At 49.1% G+C, this 18,176-nt stretch overlaps 1 protein-coding gene across 4 annotated transcripts in view; it reads left to right on the top strand.

Moving 5' to 3' along the window:
- The window catches only part of TMEM94 (transmembrane protein 94), a 114,304-nt gene that overhangs the window by 45,914 nt on the left and 50,214 nt on the right, over positions 1–18,176 (top strand). For all 4 annotated transcript variants that reach the window (XM_073588003.1, XM_073588004.1, XM_073588002.1 and 1 more), the window contains 3 exons: positions 2,637–2,931; positions 3,088–3,261; positions 3,364–3,466. In XM_073588003.1, the coding sequence (XP_073444104.1) occupies positions 2,637–2,931; positions 3,088–3,261; positions 3,364–3,466 (572 nt within the window). The remainder of the gene's footprint in view (positions 1–2,636; positions 2,932–3,087; positions 3,262–3,363; positions 3,467–18,176) is intronic.

The following is an 18,176-nucleotide window of genomic DNA, read 5'->3' as shown; positions in this document are numbered from 1 at the left end:
GCCCCTCAAGGTGAGGCAATCCCTGACCTGGTGGACACTATCCGCCTCAGTCCTTCGCGGGAAGGCCTTCCTCCCAATCTGGTGGCAGGTCATCACCACCGATGCCAGTCTTCTAGGTTGGGGAGCGATCTTTCTTCGTCACACAGCGCAGGGTCACTGGAACGTCCAAGAAGCCGCTCTCCCCATCAATCTTCTCGAGATCAGGGCAATTTTTCTTGCCCTTCGCCGCTGGCAGTCCCTCCTCGCAGGTCAGCTGGTCCGCATACAATCGGACAACGCCAGTGCCGTGGTTTGCATAAACCATCAAGGTGGGACTCGCAGCAAACCGGTGATGGCAGAGGTAACAAGGATTCTGCGATGGGCAGAGTGTCACGTTCCCGCCATATCAGCCATACACATTCCGGGATTGGAAAATTGGGCAGCTGACTTTCTGAGTCGTCAGGGTCTCGCATCGGGCGAGTGTTCTCTCAATTCCACCGTTTTCAACCAAATATGCCAGAGATGGGGCACACCGGATGTCGACCTGATGGTGTCTCGGATGAACTGCTAGGTTCCTCAGTTCGTAGCCCGGACCCGCGATCCAATAGCCATCGGTTGCGATGCCCTTGTGGTCCCGTGGTCCCATTTCCAGCTTCCTTAGCTTTTTTTGCTTCTTCCCTTGATTCGGAGAGTCATGAAAAAGATAAAGGCTGAAGGAATTCCCATAATCCAGGTAGCTCCAGACTGGCCAAGAATGGCCTGGTACGCGGAGCTGGTGAACATGCTCATGAACGCTCCCTGGAGGCTTCCAGACCGTCCAGATCTTCTCACAAGGCCCCCTCTTCCACCAGAGTTAACAGTCTGAGTTTAACAGCATGGCCGTTAAGGCCACAGTCCTAAGGGAGACTGATTTTTCCCATCAGGTCATTCAGACCATGATTAGGGCAAGAAAGACAGCGTATCTACCACAGATACTGTAAGCTTCTTTCGATGGAGTGAGGACAACAATTTGGTCTGTCTTTTTCCCTTCCTGCCATCCTGGGTTTTCTACAAGCGGGTCTTGACTGTGCTCTATCACTCAGTACCCTTAAGGGTCAAGTTTCCCCTCTGTCAATTCTTTTCCAACGAAATCTGGCTTCTTGTTCCCAGGTAAAGGCTTTTCTTCAAGGAGTCGCCCACCTGGCAACTCCTTATCGTCCTCCGATAGATCCATGGGATCTTTACCTTGTCCTTGGCACACTCCAGCGCACTCCTTTTGAGACCATTGAAAACATTCCATTTTCTCTCCTGTTATGGAAAGTTGCCTTCTTAGTTGCCATCACGTCCATCAGAAGAGTTTCTGAGTTAGGGGTATTGTCCTGCCATTCTCAGTTCCTGATTCTCCATCAGGGCAAGGTAGTTCTCAGACCCATTCCTTCCTTGTTGCCTAAGGTGGTTTGTTCATTTCACATTAATGAAGAAATCGTCCTTCCCTTTCTATGTCCCTCTCCAGTTCATCCACTGGAGAAGTCCCTCCACAAGTTGGATCTGGTCAGAGCTATCCGAGTCTACCTCTCAAGGACTACTTCCTTTCACCTCTGCCCTATTTGTCATCTCTGAAGGTCGTCGTAAGGGGCTTCCAGTTTCCAAATCCACTATTGCCCGTTGGATTCATTCGGCAATATTGGAGGCATACCGCATTCAAGACAAACAGCCTCCTCTGAGGGTAAAAGCTCACTCCACCCGGGCGGTGGGAGCATTCTGGGCAGTTCGTCAGCATGCTTCGGCTTTACAGATTTGTAAGGCTGCGACCTGGTCATCTTTACACACTTTTGCAAGGTTTTACAGGGTTCATACCCGTGCCTCGTCTGATGCAGGCCTGGGAAGGAAGGTGCTGCAGGCAACGGTTACGTACCGGCCGATCTAAGTCTATTTTCTTTGCATTATTTCTGTTTCCCCCCCTTGGGACTGCTTTTGGACGTCCCATGGTTACCTATGCCCCCCAATGAAGCGATAAAGAAAGAGGGATTTTTGGTACTCACTGTAAAATCTCTTTCTTTGAGCCTTCATTGGGCGACACAGCACCCTCTCTACCTGGTTGTACCGTTTTTTTTTTGTTTTTTTTTTGGGCCTACGCTCCTTTGTTGTTGGGTTGCTAAATATGTTGAGTTTTGGTTGCTTCTGCTACTGCTTTAACACTTACTGAGGTACTTTTGCCTGTCCGTGGGTGTATACTGCTGAGGAGGAGCTATTTTCCTTTTTGGCCTAGTGACAGCCTCCTAGCAATAGCAGCATACACCCATGGTTACCTGTGTCCCCCCAGTGAAGGCTCCAAGAAATAGATTTTACGATGAGTACCAAAAATCCCTCTTTCTCCTTGTGTGTTACATGTGGGGGACCTTAGCTAGTCTCCTGACTTAGCATTGCTGCATGCCAGGATGAGAGCCTGATTAGTGGGGACCAAGACATTTTTCTTTAGGACTTATTGTAAGTTTTCTTATCTTTTTCCATACAATTGATGGAAAGTTGTTTTATAACTATACTCTTTAAAACATGACCTGTTATAATTACTTGAGGATTGGTTGAGAAACAATGATCTGATTATGAGTTTATAATCTGATATTTTAATTGAAGTGAACACTTCTTTATTGATTTATCATTTTTTTTTTTTTCTACAGTTAAGCTGCGAGGTTGACGATTATGTTTGTGACTGTCACTTAGAAATGCTTCGGCTGTCCCAAGATCAACAAAACCCTCAAAGTATCCAATTTGATGAGGCTAACTGGCAACTCCATCTTAGCTCTTTAAAACCCTTAGGTCTTAATGTGTTGCTGAACCTCTGTAATCCAGGGGTGAGCACAACACTTTCCCGCTTTTCAGATCATCTGCGCCACATAGCTCTGCAAGAAACTCATAGCTCTGTGCTACCTGGACACATTCCTTGGGGACTTTGTGACTTTTCAAGACTCATAGGTACTGATCAATGATAATGTTTCCTTGCTTCTTCTCTGTCTTGTCCTGTCTTGTTTCTTTCTTTTGTGCTCTTTTTTTTTTAACTGATTTTTTTTAAAGTTTTTGGGAATTTTCAACTCCTCAATTGATAACTGCCTCTTTCTTCCTTATATTTAGGTTTCATCCCAGGAGCTAAGGACCTTTTTAAACTACAAAATCATGTTGCTCTCTATCACCTTCCTAGTGAGGAGCCTGTAAAGGAGACTTTACTTTCCAAGCTTCCAACTGGTGCCAAACGTAAACCACCACTTAGTCACATGATCAGCCTTTTTGTCCGAGATGTAACTACTAGTATGTACCTTTTTTTTTTTTTTTCCTTCTCATAATTGTCAAGTCTCATAAATTTACCTATACTTGCATTCCACCTTAATGTCTTCCTTCTTTACCTCTCAGACACAGAGCAGATGCTGTCCCATGGAACAGCTGACATTGTCCTTGAAGCCTGTACAGATTTCTGGGATGGAGCTGATATTTACCCCCTTTCTGGGTCGGACAGGTGCGATTCATAATATTGTTTTTTTTTTCCCCAAGAACCTTAAGGTGGGTTTCCATTACTTGATTTGAAAGCGTTAAATGACCACCGATCAGTAAATGGTTTCCACTGAGCCGTCAATTGCACAGGCAGAACACAGTAATGCACACTATGCGACCTCTTTACATAGGATGATGTGCTGCCAAGAACGATTAACTTTTCTGCAAACCAAAAGATCATTTCACCAGATAAACAAGTGTTTACCTCGTTGATCGGGTGATCAGCAGCCTTTTTAGACTACAAGATTATCATGAAACAAGCCGTCTAAGGAACACTCCTTTCTTATAATCTTTCAGTTATTGTATGTTTAAGCCATAATAATATAAATTTGAGAAACAAGAACCTTTAACCCCATGTTTCTCAATTTTAAGGGACAAGTTAGTGCGTCCTTTTCCTCTTCATATGTGCATCAGATATGCAAAAAATAATTAACCCAATCGGTAAACATTGTAAACAGGGAAAAAAGTTCACAAATGCCAAAATTAAATTTCTCCTACGCCTCATTGGGGGACACAGAGACAGTGGGTGTTATGCTGCTGGCCACTAGTAGGACAGTAAGTAAACCAGAAAAAAGTTAGCTCCTCCCCTGCAGTATACACCCTCTCGCTGGCTGAGATTCTCTAGTTCTTACTTAGTGTCTATAGGAGGCACTTGGGTCTGGTTTCAGACCCCACCGTTTTTATTTTATTTTTGAATTTTCTGTAAATTTTTATTTTTTAATTAACGGAGTGAAGGGGGCGACCGTTCCTTTCTACGGCCCGCTCTCCCCCCAAACCAACAACAGGCAAGCACGTGGAGTAACCCTTCACGTACACTTTTCTGCGACGAATGGGGCTGATTCCTCTGACGATGGTTCCCTTATGGTCGGTACTCCACGGATACGAGGGCAAGCGCAACAGGACGTAGCACAGGAGTGCATGGAGCAGACCTGAACAGTGCTTTTTCGGATGCCCTGAATCAGCCCCAGAGCTCTCCGTCCCCCTACCACAGGGTGGATCGATTGAGCAATACCCCCCTGTAAAACCTCCTCCAGCCCTGCTACATCGCCTGGAGGATGAGACTGAAAGACCCTGGAGAGCAACGACCTGACTGAGCACAGGAGTGGAGGTATGGGGTCGGGTCCTTGTCCCCTGGAGATGCGCTGACTTAGTGTCAGCGGCGGTACTGGCGCCCGGTCGCGGCCCCCCCTCGCCCGGCGCTTACCGCGGGGAGGCCAGAAATTTAGCCCCCCGGCTTTTTCGGCCTGCTAGGCCGCAGTTTAAATAGCGCCGCCCTCGATAGCGCCGGCACCTACAGTGGGCAGGCCAAAAATTTAATCCCCGGCTTTTCCGGCCTACTAGGCCGCAATTTGAATAGCGCCGCCCGCGCTATCGTCACCGCCCCCTCCTCTTGGCGCCTCTCATTCCAAACGAGACGCGCAATTCTCATCTCGGGGCCATGTCTGTTACCTCTGCTGCAGTTAACCCTTTCAGGAGCAGCCGAATTCCGGGTGACGCCACAGGGCCACCGTTTTCCTCCCGGGGGACATAACACAGGACCGTGGGTAAGCTGCATCTGCCCTCACATTAAAGCTTAACCTCTTCCTGGCACATTCCCTGCAGCTGCAGTCAGACTCTGCCGTTAACCCTTTCTGGAGGGCTATGCCTCATTCACAGGCTAAACGGGCCGCTAAGAAGCACACAGCGCTTTTCTACTGTGTGTACTACCTGCAAGTCGGCCTTACCACAGCGAGCATGACTCTCCAGTGCTCAAGCTAATCCATTATGCACGGACCGCGCCCTGACCTGCGCTCCAACGCCCCTCGCAGCCGCTCCTGACTGGCCTCCTGCGTCTGGTACCCCCGAGTGGGCTGCATCCCTGTCACGGTCGGTGGAGCCTCTGACCAAGGCTATATTCCCCCTCCGGGAGGATTGTCTCTGCCAAAGCGGGCTCATGGCGCGTCCCCTAGTCGCGTTCGCGCCTCAGCATCAGCGACTCCTGTCTCTCGCTCGCCCTCTCCTGAGGTTCACAGCGAGCTCCTCAGAATCCCCCAACTGATCAAGAGCCGCTTGATTCTCTTATAGAATCAGTCAACAGGATTCTGAGGTTGAATGAGGAAAATATTCCCGCTCCAGCACTCCTCATTTAAGGAATAAGCGTGTGCGCTGGTTATTTACCAGCCGTCCAGTATCATAGGGATCAGCCATAAGTGGTTCACTGGGCAAAACTTTACTCTGGCTAAATACCCTTTTGATCCAGACCTAATAAAAGATCGATTACAGATCCCTCCGGTGGACCCTCCTGTATCGCCTCTTGCTTCCACAACACTACTATCTGTTTCTGAGGGTTCCTCGGTCAGAAACCCCTCCGATCATCAAATTGACTACTTTTGCCTGTTCAATTTTTTTGGAAGCTTCAGGAGTGGCGTTTGTTCCATCCTTCGCCGCAGTTTAGGTCTCTAAGGCAAGGCCGCTTGGGCAGAAGTCCTGATTACTGCCTTCCAGGGCACCAATCTTCCTCCGGAGACAACCTCTGTCGCCAGCCAGATGATTCACACAGCGAACTTTGTAGTAGGCGGCGGCGCTTCTTTTCAGGCCGCCAATTGTGCGGCTCATACTGCTGCTAATGCGATCTCCATTAGAAGAGCCCTATGGCTCCACGACTGGTGGTGGAAGATAAACTTCGAAAAGTCTTTCCCAAAACCGAATCAGCAGATTTCCTTTTTAGGAATGATCTTGGACACTTCCCGCGGGTTGGTCATTCTCCCTCCAGAAATGACCCAAGCTTTACAACAGGCAGCACGGACTCTTTCCCGACCAGTTTCTCACTCCATTCGTTTCAGCATGAGAGTTCTCGGAAAAATGGTGGCTGCGATGGAAGCATTTCTATTTGCACAGCTCCATCTTCGTCCCTTAAAACATGCCTTGCTGTTAGCTTGGGACAAGAACCCGTTCTCCCTGGTTCGTCGGATCCTTCTGTCCGTGCGGGTTGGGCAAGCCCTCAGGTGGTGGACACTGAGGTCCTCCCTGAATTAAGAGAGGTCTTTTCTCCCAGTAAGATGGTTGGTAGTAACCACCGACGCAAGTCTTCTCGGCTAGGGTGCGGTCTTTCGTCACCACACTGCACAGGGTCGTTGGTCAACTCGAGAGTCACGTCTCCCCATCAACATTTTGGAGACACGAGTGATCAGATTAGCTCTACAGAGTTTCCACCATCTCCTCGCAGGTCACCCCATCAGGATCCAATCCGACAACGCCACGGCTGTAGCTCCGCGGCTGGTGGGCGGATACCACATCTAAACATTTGTTGACTTCTCCCCCCTTTTCAAGCGGGTCATCTTTTTGGAGAGAGACTGGACCAGCTCATTTCTGATACTACCGGGGGAGAAGACAAGTGAATTCCTTCCTCATCAAAGGGCTGTTCGGCCGTTTTCGCTCCAACAGCCAACGTGTTTCGATTTTCTCGCAACAATTCCAGTTGGTCCTCCTCTACCTTCTCTTTCGGATCAGGTCTGTCTCTGTGCGGAGACAGAGGCTCCCAGATCTCATACAGATCTAACCGTTCTTGGAAACCCAGGCCTGGGGCTTCTGGATCTAGGGGAGCCAGATCTCATAGATCTACCTAATGACGACAAATGGGTCAGGAAGCTGGTATTCTTCGGATATAATATACAATTTCTTCCCCCCCCCCCCCCTCCAACTTAAGTTTTCCTTTCCTCTTCCTCCAAGAGAAAGACGAGCCTTCTTTCGGGCTGTTCAGGCTCTTCTAAAGGTGTCATGGTATGCCTAGGTTACTTTAGGCAAAACCCCCGGGACCCCTGTGATGTCCCTCAGACTAGGGGAACCCTGTCTGTCCCTCTACCCAGGGTTTACACTGAAGGTGTGCCTGCCTGAGCCTCCACCCTGTCCCTGTCTCCTGTCCAGCCCTAAGCTGAACCCACCACCCTCCACCCAGTGAGGGGACCAGACACCAGACCCCACAAATACGTATGGACAGGGGTAAAAGAAACACCACACAGATAATACACAAGGGAATACAATAATGTGCAAGGGCAACCAAATATATATATAACAGATTGGAGAAAGAACCACTGAGGGATATACTGCACCAGATATCAAACGCTCCAACACCACCACTGCTGACCGGTATTGCTAGCACTAGGCTAAAGCTATAGTCGGCGACGCCCATAGTCAGGACGAACTATTTAAAGACCAAGGGCGTGGCCCAGCCCTCAGCCAGCATGACAACCTGGTTAACCCTATCCCGACTGGAACAGAATACCCAACAGGGTATTACCGCTGTCTGCCGGACACCCTGGTGTGAACAGTGTCCGACATGACAGTACCCCGCCTTCTACGAGGGACCTCCGGAACCTCACCATGTCGAGGACCTGGCTTGTCCGGATGGCGACGATGGAACATAGTAACCAGTCGATCAGCATGAATGTCAGAGGCCGGCACCCATGTCCTCTCCTCAGGACCATAGCCACGCCAGTGGACCAGGTACTGTAGAGTGCGACGCACAACCCTAGAGTCCACCACTTTGGACACCTCAAATTCCAACGCGCCATCCACCAAGACGGGAGGTGGTGGCCCGGGGGAACCATCCACCAAACCCACGACCTTTTTTAGCAATGCTTTGTGAAATACATTATGAATCTTATACACAGCCGGCAACTCCAAACGAAATGCCACGGGGTTGATCACTGCGGAGATTCTAAATGGGCCAATGAACCTGGGACCCAACTTAAGTGACGGTATCTTGAGCTTAATGTTCCTAGTAGATAACCACACCCAATCACCCACACACAGGTCCGGACCTGGCACACGTCTGCAGTCAGCCACCCGTTTGTACCTGGAACCCACCTTCAACAAGCGCTGCTTGACTCTCCTCCAAACAGACGACAATTGAGCTGCCAACTGGTCCTCCTCAGGGACGCCAACTGAGCACCCCTGACGCAAGGTGCAAAATTGAGGATGTTGACCATACACACAAAAAAAAGGAGATTCCCCAGACGATTCCTGGCAATGGTTGTTTATTGCGAATTCTGCCAGAGGAAGAAACGCTGACCACTCTTCCTGATTGTCGGAAATAAAGCAGCGCAAGTATTGCTCCAGGTTTTGGTTCATCCGCTCAGTCTGTCCATTCGACTGAGGGTGGAAAGCCGATGAATGAGATAATTTGATTCCAAGGCGAGAACAAAAAGCTCTCCAAAACTTTGCCACAAACTGCGTACCTCGATCAGACACAATGTCAGACGGGACACCATGAAGTCTGACCACCTCGCGAATAAATATCTGAGCAAGAGTCTTAGCATTGGGCAAAGACGGTAAAGCAACGAAATGTGACATTTTGGAGAACCTATCAACAATTACCAAAATGACCGAGTTCCCTGCCGAGGCGGGCAAGTCAGTAATAAAATCCATGGAAATCTCAGTCCATGGCTTACTGGGCACCCCGAGAGGCTGCAAGCTACCAGCGGGACGGGAACGAGGAGTCTTGGCCCGTGCGCACGTGGTACAGGCAGCCACATATGAGGCCACATCCTGCCGGATTTTAGGCCACCAAAAACGACGCGATACAAGTTCCAGAGTGCTCTTAACCCCTGGATGACCTGCCAGTACCGTGTCGTGATGTTCGCCCAACACTCTAGAGCGTAGATGTAGCGGCACAAAAGATTTATTAGCAGGCAACCCCGGCGGTACCACCTCCTGAGCCTCCGCAATCTCTGCCTCAATCTCTGTCGTGATGGCAGATACCACCACACCCTTTTGGAGAATAGGCACCGGCTCTTCACATAACTCTCCACCAGGAAAACACCTGGATAAAGCGTCTGCCTTAACATTCTTCGACCCAGGTCGATAGGTAACAATGAAGTTGAACCGGGTGAAGAATAATGCCCAGCGAGCCTGTCTGGAGGACAGGCGCTTAGCAGATTCTAAATAAAGCAAATTCTTATGGTCGGTTATCACAGTAATCTGATGAACAGCCCCCTCCAAGAAGTGTCGCCACTCCTCAAATGCCAATTTGATGGCCAATAGTTCCCTGTTGCCAATATCATAATTACGCTCCGCAGGCGACAGCTTCTTGGAGAAGAAGGCACACGGATGCAACTTGGTCCAAGAAGGGCCCTGAGACCGTACAGCCCCCACTCCAACCTCCGACGCATCCACCTCCACGACAAACGGTAAGGAGACATCGGGCTGCACCAGAATGGGCGCTGAGGCAAAACTATTCTTGAGGAATTCAAACGCCTGTACCGCAGGCTCAGACCAGTCAGAAAAGTCGGTACCCTTCTTAGTCATGTCAGTCAGTGGTTTGGCAATCATAGAGAAGTTCTTAATAAATTTCCTATAGTAATTGGAGAAGCCAAGAAATCGCTGAAGCGCCTTAAGATTATCAGGCCGATCCCAATGTAGTACCGCCTGCACCTTTGCGGTGTCCATCTTAAAACCTGAGGCGGAGATTATATAACCCAAGAACGGTAGCTCCTGTACGAAAAACACACATTTTTCAAGCTTGACATAGAGCCTGTTCTCTCTGAGCAACTGCAGAACCTGTCTAACATGCTCTATATGTGTATCATGGTCGCGAGAGAAAATGAGGATGTCGTCAAGATAAATTATAACAAACCTCCCCAACAACTGAGAGAAGACATCATTAATGAAGTGTTGAAAGACCGCCGGTGCCATAGTCAACCCAAACGGCATTACCAAACTCTCAAAGTGACCCTCAGGGGTATTGAACGCTGTCTTCCACTCATCCCCCTGACGGACTCTTATAAGATTGTACGCCCCCCTGAGGTCCAGTTTGGAGAACCACCTGGCACCAACCACTTGGTTGAATAAATCGGGTATAAGTGGCATAGGGTAAGGATCACGGACCGTAATCTGGTTGAGTTCTCTGAAATCCAGACATGGGCGTAAACCGCCATCCTTCTTTTTAACAAAGAAGAAGCCAGCAGCCAGAGGAGAAGAGGAAGGTCTAATATGACCCTTGCTCAGGCTATCCGCAATGTATTCCTTGAGAGCTAGCCTCTCGGGACCTGAGATATTAAACATTCTAGCTTTAGGTAACTTGGCCCCTGGTTTCAACCTAATTGCACAGTCATAGGGGCGATGCGGTGGTAGTTCCGAACAACCCTTCTCACCGCTCCCATTGTCTTTACCAAGGTCATGGCGGCTGTCATGCCCTTTCTTCACCCTCGGGGAGTGGTACTGTTACCGTATCTGGACGAAATGCTCATCAAGGGTCGGTCCCTTCCAGTCTGCAAGGAATCTGTGGATAACAGTAAATACTCTTTATTCGGACTCCCATGACAGCACCACGAGAGAGGGGATCCGCCCTTTAGGAACAGGAAACCTACAGATACAAAAAGGGCGGCACCTCTCCCACGCATCAGTTGTTGGTTTCCTGTTCCTGAGGGGATGGGATCCTACAGAAGACCGGATCCCAGGGCCGGCCGGCCGATACAGGTAGCGAGGGGGTCTCCTACCTCGGCCTGGTGCGGAACTCCTGGAAGACGCCACGGTGGCCCAGGATGGGTGGCACGGCGGTGGCGGATGCAGCAGGGAGCGGCGTCCGGAGGAGGTCCGTCTCCAGGGTAAGACCGCCGCCGGTGAGTATGCCCCCCTGGGGGCTCCCAGCTCCTGCGGCGCAAGTGCGGTGGTAACGGGGGCCGGCGCGGCTGCGGGGTGCTGAGACCGGGGAGCGCTGCATTTCGGAGCGCCCGGGCGTCCCACGTGACTTCCGGTCGCGGTGACGTCGGGGCGGGCGAAGGATGCGCTTCCGGTTCGGCGGCGCCACTGCGCAGGCGCGAGAATCCAAGATGGCGGCGCCCATCGTAAACGCTGATAAGCGTCGGCTCTCCGGCCAGGTGCAGCGCCAGCTGGGGAAGGGAGCCCTATTAAGGGGGGAGGGGCGCGGCAGGAATACTGCTGTCCAGAGGAGGGGTATATAGGCAGGACCCTGGCAGGGTGCCTTGCCTTGGCCACATTATTGCGAGCAATAATGGAGAGCGAGCAGCAGCGGCAGCAGCAACGGCGGCAGCAGCAACGACAAGCATCACTACCGCCCCTGGATGACCTTCGGCAGGGCAAGCAGAAAAAGAAAGAGTCCCGTGACAGTAAGGAACGTGCGGGACGAAGTGACCAATCCATTCATAAAAGCTCCTCTAGGCAGACAGGAGCATCGACTGAGAAAAATCCCCCTCATTCTCCGGTACTTGATTGTGGCACTGGTACAGTGGGGAAAAAAAGTATTTAGTCAGTCAGCAATAGTGCAAGTTCCACCACTTAAAAAGATGAGAGGCGTCTGTAATTTACATCATAGGTAGACCTCAACTATGGGAGACAAACTGAGAAAAAAAAATCCAGAAAATCACATTGTCTGTTTTTTTTTTTCATTTTATTTGCATATTATGGTGGAAAATAAGTATTTGGTCAGAAACAAGCAATCAAGATTTCTGGCTCTCACAGACCTGTAACTTCTTCTTTAAGAGTCTCCTCTTTCCTCCACTCATTACCTGTAGTAATGGCACCTGTTTAAACTTGTTATCAGTATAAAAAGACACCTGTGCACACCCTCAAACAATCTGACTCCAAACTCCACTATGGTGAAGACCAAAGAGAAGTCAAAGGACACCAGAAACAAAATTGTAGCCCTGCACCAGGCTGGGAAGACTGAATCTGCAATAGCCAACCAGCTTGGAGTGAAGAAATCAACTGTGGGAGCAATAATTAGAAAATGGAAGACATACAAGACCACTGATAATCTCCCTCGATCTGGTGCTCCACGCAAAATCCCACCCCGTGGGGTCAGAATGATCACAAGAACGGTGAGCAAAAATCCCAGAACCACGTGGGGGGACCTAGTGAATGAACTGCAGAGAGCTGGGACCAATGTAACAAGGCATACCATAAGTAACACACTACGCCACCATGGACTCAGATCCTGCAGTGCCAGACGTGTCCCACTGCTTAAGCCTGTACATGTCCGGGCCCGTCTGAAGTTTGCTAGAGAGCATTTGGATGATCCAGAGGAGTTTTGGGAGAATGTCCTATGGTCTGATGAAACCAAACTGGAACTGTTTGGTAGAAACACAACTTGTCGTGTTTGGAGGAAAAAGAATACTGAGTTGCATCCATCAAACACCATACCTACTGTAAAGCATGGTGGTGGAAACATCATGCTTTGGGGCTGTTTCTCTGCAAAGGGGCCAGGACGACTGATCCGGGTACATGAAAGAATGAATGGGGCCATGTATCTTGAGATTTTGAGTGCAAACCTCCTTCCATCAGCAAGGGCATTGAAGATGAAACGTGGCTGGGTCTTTCAACATGACAATGATCCAAAGCACACCGCCAGGGCAACGAAGGAGTGGCTTCGTAAGAAGCATTTCAAGGTCCTGGAGTAGCCTAGCCAGTCTCCAGATCTCAACCCTATAGAAAATCTTTGGAGGGAGTTGAAAGTCCGTGTTGCCAAGCGAAAAGCCAAAAACATCACTGCTCTAGAGGAGATCTGCATGGAGGAATGGGCCAACATACCAACAACAGTGTGTGGCAACCTTGTGAAGACTTACAGAAAACGTTTGACCTCTGTCATTGCCAACAAAGGATATATCACAAAGTATTGAGATGAAATTTTGTTTCTGACCAAATACTTATTTTCCACCATAATATGCAAATAAAATGAAAAAAAAACAGACAATGTGATTTTCTGGATTTTTTTTTCTCAGTTTGTCTCCCATAGTTGAGGTCTACCTATGATGTAAATTACAGACGCCTCTCATCTTTTTAATTGGTGGAACTTGCACTATTGCTGACTGACTAAATACTTTTTTTCCCCACTGTAAGTGATCTTCGTGAAAGTTCACTCAGTGACGGGACCCCCCTTCTGTGTTTTATTTTAGGGGAAGAAGGCTACAAGTAAAACTAAACACAGGGAATGCGCACTCTGCGCATGCCCATTACCAGACTCATGCCCCAAGAAATTGTGCCCCCCCTGTATTCAGCAGACAGTGGCGGAAGAGTCGCCCGCGGTAGCGGCGAGTTTAAGGGACATAGTCAGGGCAGAAATGAAAGAAACCCTAAAGTCTTTGTCCCAGCCAGAAAGTCTAAGGGGCGGGGTCCCGGTGGAGTCCGATTCTTCGGCAGAATGGAGGAGAAGTAGAGACTCCCAGGCTTCATCTCCCTCGTCCTCCTCAGGAGAAGAGGACTCTGGGCGGTTTTGTTTGCCGCTTGACCGGGTAGACAAGCTGGTCAAAGCAGTCAGAGTGACAATGCAAGTGGAGGAGCCTAAGCCCCAGTTATCCATGGAGGATGTCATGTTCGGGGGGCTGGAGCAGAGGAAGCGTAGAGTCTTCCCATTAAATCAGAAAATCCAGGATCTGATCCACAGAGAGTGGAAAAAAACGGATAAAAGAGGGTCGCTACCACCAGCCCTCAAACGCAGATATCCCTTCGACGATCCGGCAGTGAATACTTGGGACAAAGCCCCCAAATTAGATGCAGCCATTGCGAAGGCATCGAAAAGATCCTCGCTACCCTTTGAGGACATGGGATCCCTTAAAGATCCCCTAGACAGGAAGGCAGATACCTTCCTTAAGAATACCTGGGAAATGGCTGCCGGGTCCTTAAGACCAGCAGTGGCATCAACATGCACGGCCAGGTCCATGATGGTCTGGTTGGACCAGTTGGAGTCACAATTAAAACAGGGTACGTCGAGGCAAACAATTCTTGGGGCCCTACCAACAATCCAAGAGGGAGCAGCATTCCTAGCAGATGCCTCAGCGGATGCAGTAAGAATGGCCGCCAGGGCAGCAGGTCTCTCTAATGCGGCTCGTAGAGCCCTGTGGCTAAAGTGCTGGCAGGGAGACATTCAGTCCAGGGCGAAGCTCTGTGCTATTCCGTGTGAAGGTGAATATTTGTTCAGCGCAGTCCTGGACGAACTGCTTGAGAAGGCTGGGGACGACAAGAAAAAATTCCCAAATCTCTGGTCTGCATCCTACCGACGTCCATTTGGTAGAAGGAGATTCGGTCAGGGGAGAAGGCGCAATTCTTCGCCTATTAGAGACCGTCCCAGATGGGAAGATAGAAGGAGAAGAGGTACGGGCTACATGTTCAGACGCTCGTCGAGAGATCAAAAGAGACAGAATCAATGACTAGTAATTCCCGTGGGGGGTAGACTGTCATCCTTCCTCCCGGCATGGTTACAGATTACAAATAGTGACTGGGTGCGCAAGGTAATATCCACCGGGCTTAGATTGGAGTTTACCCAGGTCCCGCTTGATACCTTTAAACCAACTCCTTTAAGATCTTCACCCCTCGAACAAGCAGCTTTAGAAGCGGAGGTCTTGAGCCTTTGCCAGAAAAACGTCCTGATAGAGGTTCCAGAATCTGAGAGAGGAAGAGGGTTCTACTCTCCCTTATTCCTAATCCAAAAACATGATAAAACATTTAGGACGATTATTAATTTACGTTTCCTTAATGAGTTTTTGGTTAATCGTACTTTTAAGATGGAGTCCATCAATACAACAATAAAAATATTGTTTAAAGGGTGTTTTATGGCAGTCATAGATTTGAAAGATGCGTACTATCATGTACCTATCCATGCAGATTTCCAGCAGTACCTGAGAGTGGCGGTTTCAGTAGACGGCACAGTCCGTCATTATCAGTATAGAGCCCTTCCCTTTGGTCTCTCAGCAGCGCCCCGGGTATTTACAGAAATAGTGGCCGAGGTTATGGCTCATTTACGGGAAGTGGACATCTTAATTGTTCCATATTTAGATGATTTTTTGATTGTGGGAAAATCGGTGGGCCATTGTTTATCCAAGATAGAAAGAGCTAAATCCAGGTTAGAAAACCTCGGATGGATATTAAACTACGAGAAATCCCGACTCCAGCCCTTAAAGACGTTTCTAGGCTTACTATTAAATTCAGAAACTCAGCAGTGTCTATTGCCATTGGATAAATTGCAAAAGATACAGCAGCAGGTTCTTCGGGCGATTGATTATCCTTCTATGACCCTCAGACAGGCCATGTCCCTGTTAGGCTCTCTAACCTCATGCATCCCAGCAGTCAGGTGGGCACAATTCCATACTAGAGCCCTTCAGAAGGACGTCCTGGTTAATAGCAGGGCCTTGGAAGGCTCCTTACAGGGTCGAGTGTTGCTAAGCCCCTCAGCTGTTACATCGCTTAGATGGTGGCTCGATGACGAGAACCTAGCCTCAGGGGTGCCCTGGATAACGCAGATAACCCGTATTATAACCACAGACGCTAGTCCCTTCGGTTGGGGGGCCCATATGGGGGACATAGTGGTACAGGGACATTGGGATTCTGATACTGAAATCTCATCCAACCAGAGAGAGCTATTGGCGATAGAGCGGGCAGTCAAAAAACTCATTATGTACCTACAGGGCCATCATGTGAGGATACTCTCGGACAACCAGGTAGCGGTAGCATGTCAACCACCAAGGTGGAACCCGCTTCGACGCCCTGATGCGGATAACAGAACGTCTACTTCAGATAGCAGAGGAAAGTTTTCTATCTTTAACGGCCCTCCACATCAGAGGAAAGGACAACGTGAAGGCAGACTTTCTAAGCCGCAAGGCTCTAAAGCAAGGAGAATGGGCTTTGAACAGGGATATTTACCACCAGATTGTCCGCAGATGGGGTCAGCCAGAGGTAGACCTCTTTGCCACCAGAGAAAACAGGAAAGAAGAATCGTTCTGCTCTCTGAATCCCAGGGAAAATCCACTGGCAGTGGATGCCCTCCTGATAAGATGGAACTTTTCTCTGGCATACGCCTTCCCACCATTAAATCTTCTACCTCTGGTAGTAAGGAAGATCAGGGAAGATCGGGCAAGAGTCATATTAATTGTCCCCTTTTGGCCCAGGAGAACCTGGTTCGCATGGTTGAGGACCATGTCGGTATGCGATCCCTGGGTACTGCCAAACCTTCCGGATCTCCTCTACCAGGGGCCAGTCAGCCACCCGCAAGTAGCGGGACTCCATTTGACTGGGTGGTGTTTGAGAGGACACTATTAAAGGATAGAGGGTTCTCCAAGAATTTAATTGATACCCTCCTAAAAAGCAGAAAACTAACTACCACTAACATCTATGCTAGGACCTGGAAGCGATTCCTGTTCACCTTTCAGTTTGATGTCAGAGACGGAATTCCCACGAAACATATTCTGGAGTTTCTCCAGAAGGGTCTCGAATTGGGTCTCTCCACAAGTACATTAAAAGTACAGGTTTCAGCCTTAGGAGCCTTGTTTGCATGTGATATTGCCAATAACTATTGGGTAGCAAGGTTCATCAAAGCGGCGGCTAGATCGAGACCCATACACAAAGACAGATGTGTGCCTTGGGACTTAAACTTAGTCCTTACAGCCATGACAGAAAGTCCGTTTGAACCTTTGGATTCTGCCTCATTAAAGATTATATCTCTTAAGGCAGCATTTCTGGTAGAGATAACATCCGCACGTAGAGTGAGCGACATACAGGCACTTTCCAGATTGCCCCCTTACACAGAGTTTTTACAGGCTAGAGTAATCCTAAGGCCAGATCCAGCATACCTTCCCAAGGTAGCATCACAATTTCACAGGACACAAGAGATAGTTCTGCCTTCCTTCTTCCCTAATCCGACCAACCTTAAGGAGCAAAAACTTCAGGCATTAGATATTAGGAGATGCTTACTTAAATATTTAGCAGCCACGGATCCTTGGAAGAAGGAGAATGCATTATTCCTATCCTTCCAAGGTCCCAGGAAAGGTTGTAGAGTATCAAAACGCACATTAGCAAGGTGGATTAGGGAGGCTATCTCTCTTGCCTACACAGCAGGTGGAGGTCCGGCTCCGCAGAACCTGAGGGCGCATTCCACGCGCATTCCACTCGTGCCACGGCATCATCTTGGGCAGAAAGATCTGGAGTGTCAATTGATCAGATATGTAAGGCGGCCACCTGGTCATCTCCTTCCACCTTTTTTAACCACTATCGGTTAGACATGGGTGCCTCCTCAGATCTCACCTTTGGGCTAAGGGTCACATCTCTGTAATTCTCTCGTGGTGCTGTCATGGGAGTCCGAATAAAGTATTAAGTTACGTACCGGTAACGGTATTTTTCGGAGGCCCATGACAGCACCCTTAGTTCCCTCCCTTGTTCACATATAGCTCCTTTAGAAGATTGTCCACAATTTACGGTATGAGGGAGATGGTATAAAAATATTTCTGGTAAATAGGGTAGATAGGTTGTATATATTATATGTTGTGTACTAACCATGGTAGCCTCTCAAGCTCTGTAATCCAACTGATGCGTGGGAGAGGCGCCGCCCTTTTTGTATCTGTAGGTTTCCTGTTCCTAAAGGGCGGATCCCCTTTCTCGTGGTGCTGTCATGGGCCTCCGAAAAATACCGTTACCGGTACGTAACTTAATACTTTCCCGCCTAGGGCGGAAGATAGACTGCAAAAAGTCTCTCCCAGGACCGGCTCACACTTCCCGCGGATTCACCACTCTCCCACCAGGAGAGACCCAAGCCTTACAACAAGCAGAGCGGCCTTTTTCTCGACCAGTTTCTTTTTCCATTCGTTTTCAGCATGAGAGATCTCGGAAGGATGGTGGCAGCGATGGAAGCAGTTCCATTTGCACAGTTCCACCTCCGTCCCTTACAACATGCATTGCGGTTAACTTGGGATGAG

This window comes from Dendrobates tinctorius, unplaced genomic scaffold (assembly GCF_039654945.1).
Source record: "Dendrobates tinctorius isolate UK_male_01 unplaced genomic scaffold, ASM3965494v1 ptg000103l, whole genome shotgun sequence".
Taxonomy (NCBI): Eukaryota; Metazoa; Chordata; class Amphibia; order Anura; family Dendrobatidae; genus Dendrobates; species Dendrobates tinctorius.
This window is presented reverse-complemented; position numbering and strand designations above follow the sequence as displayed.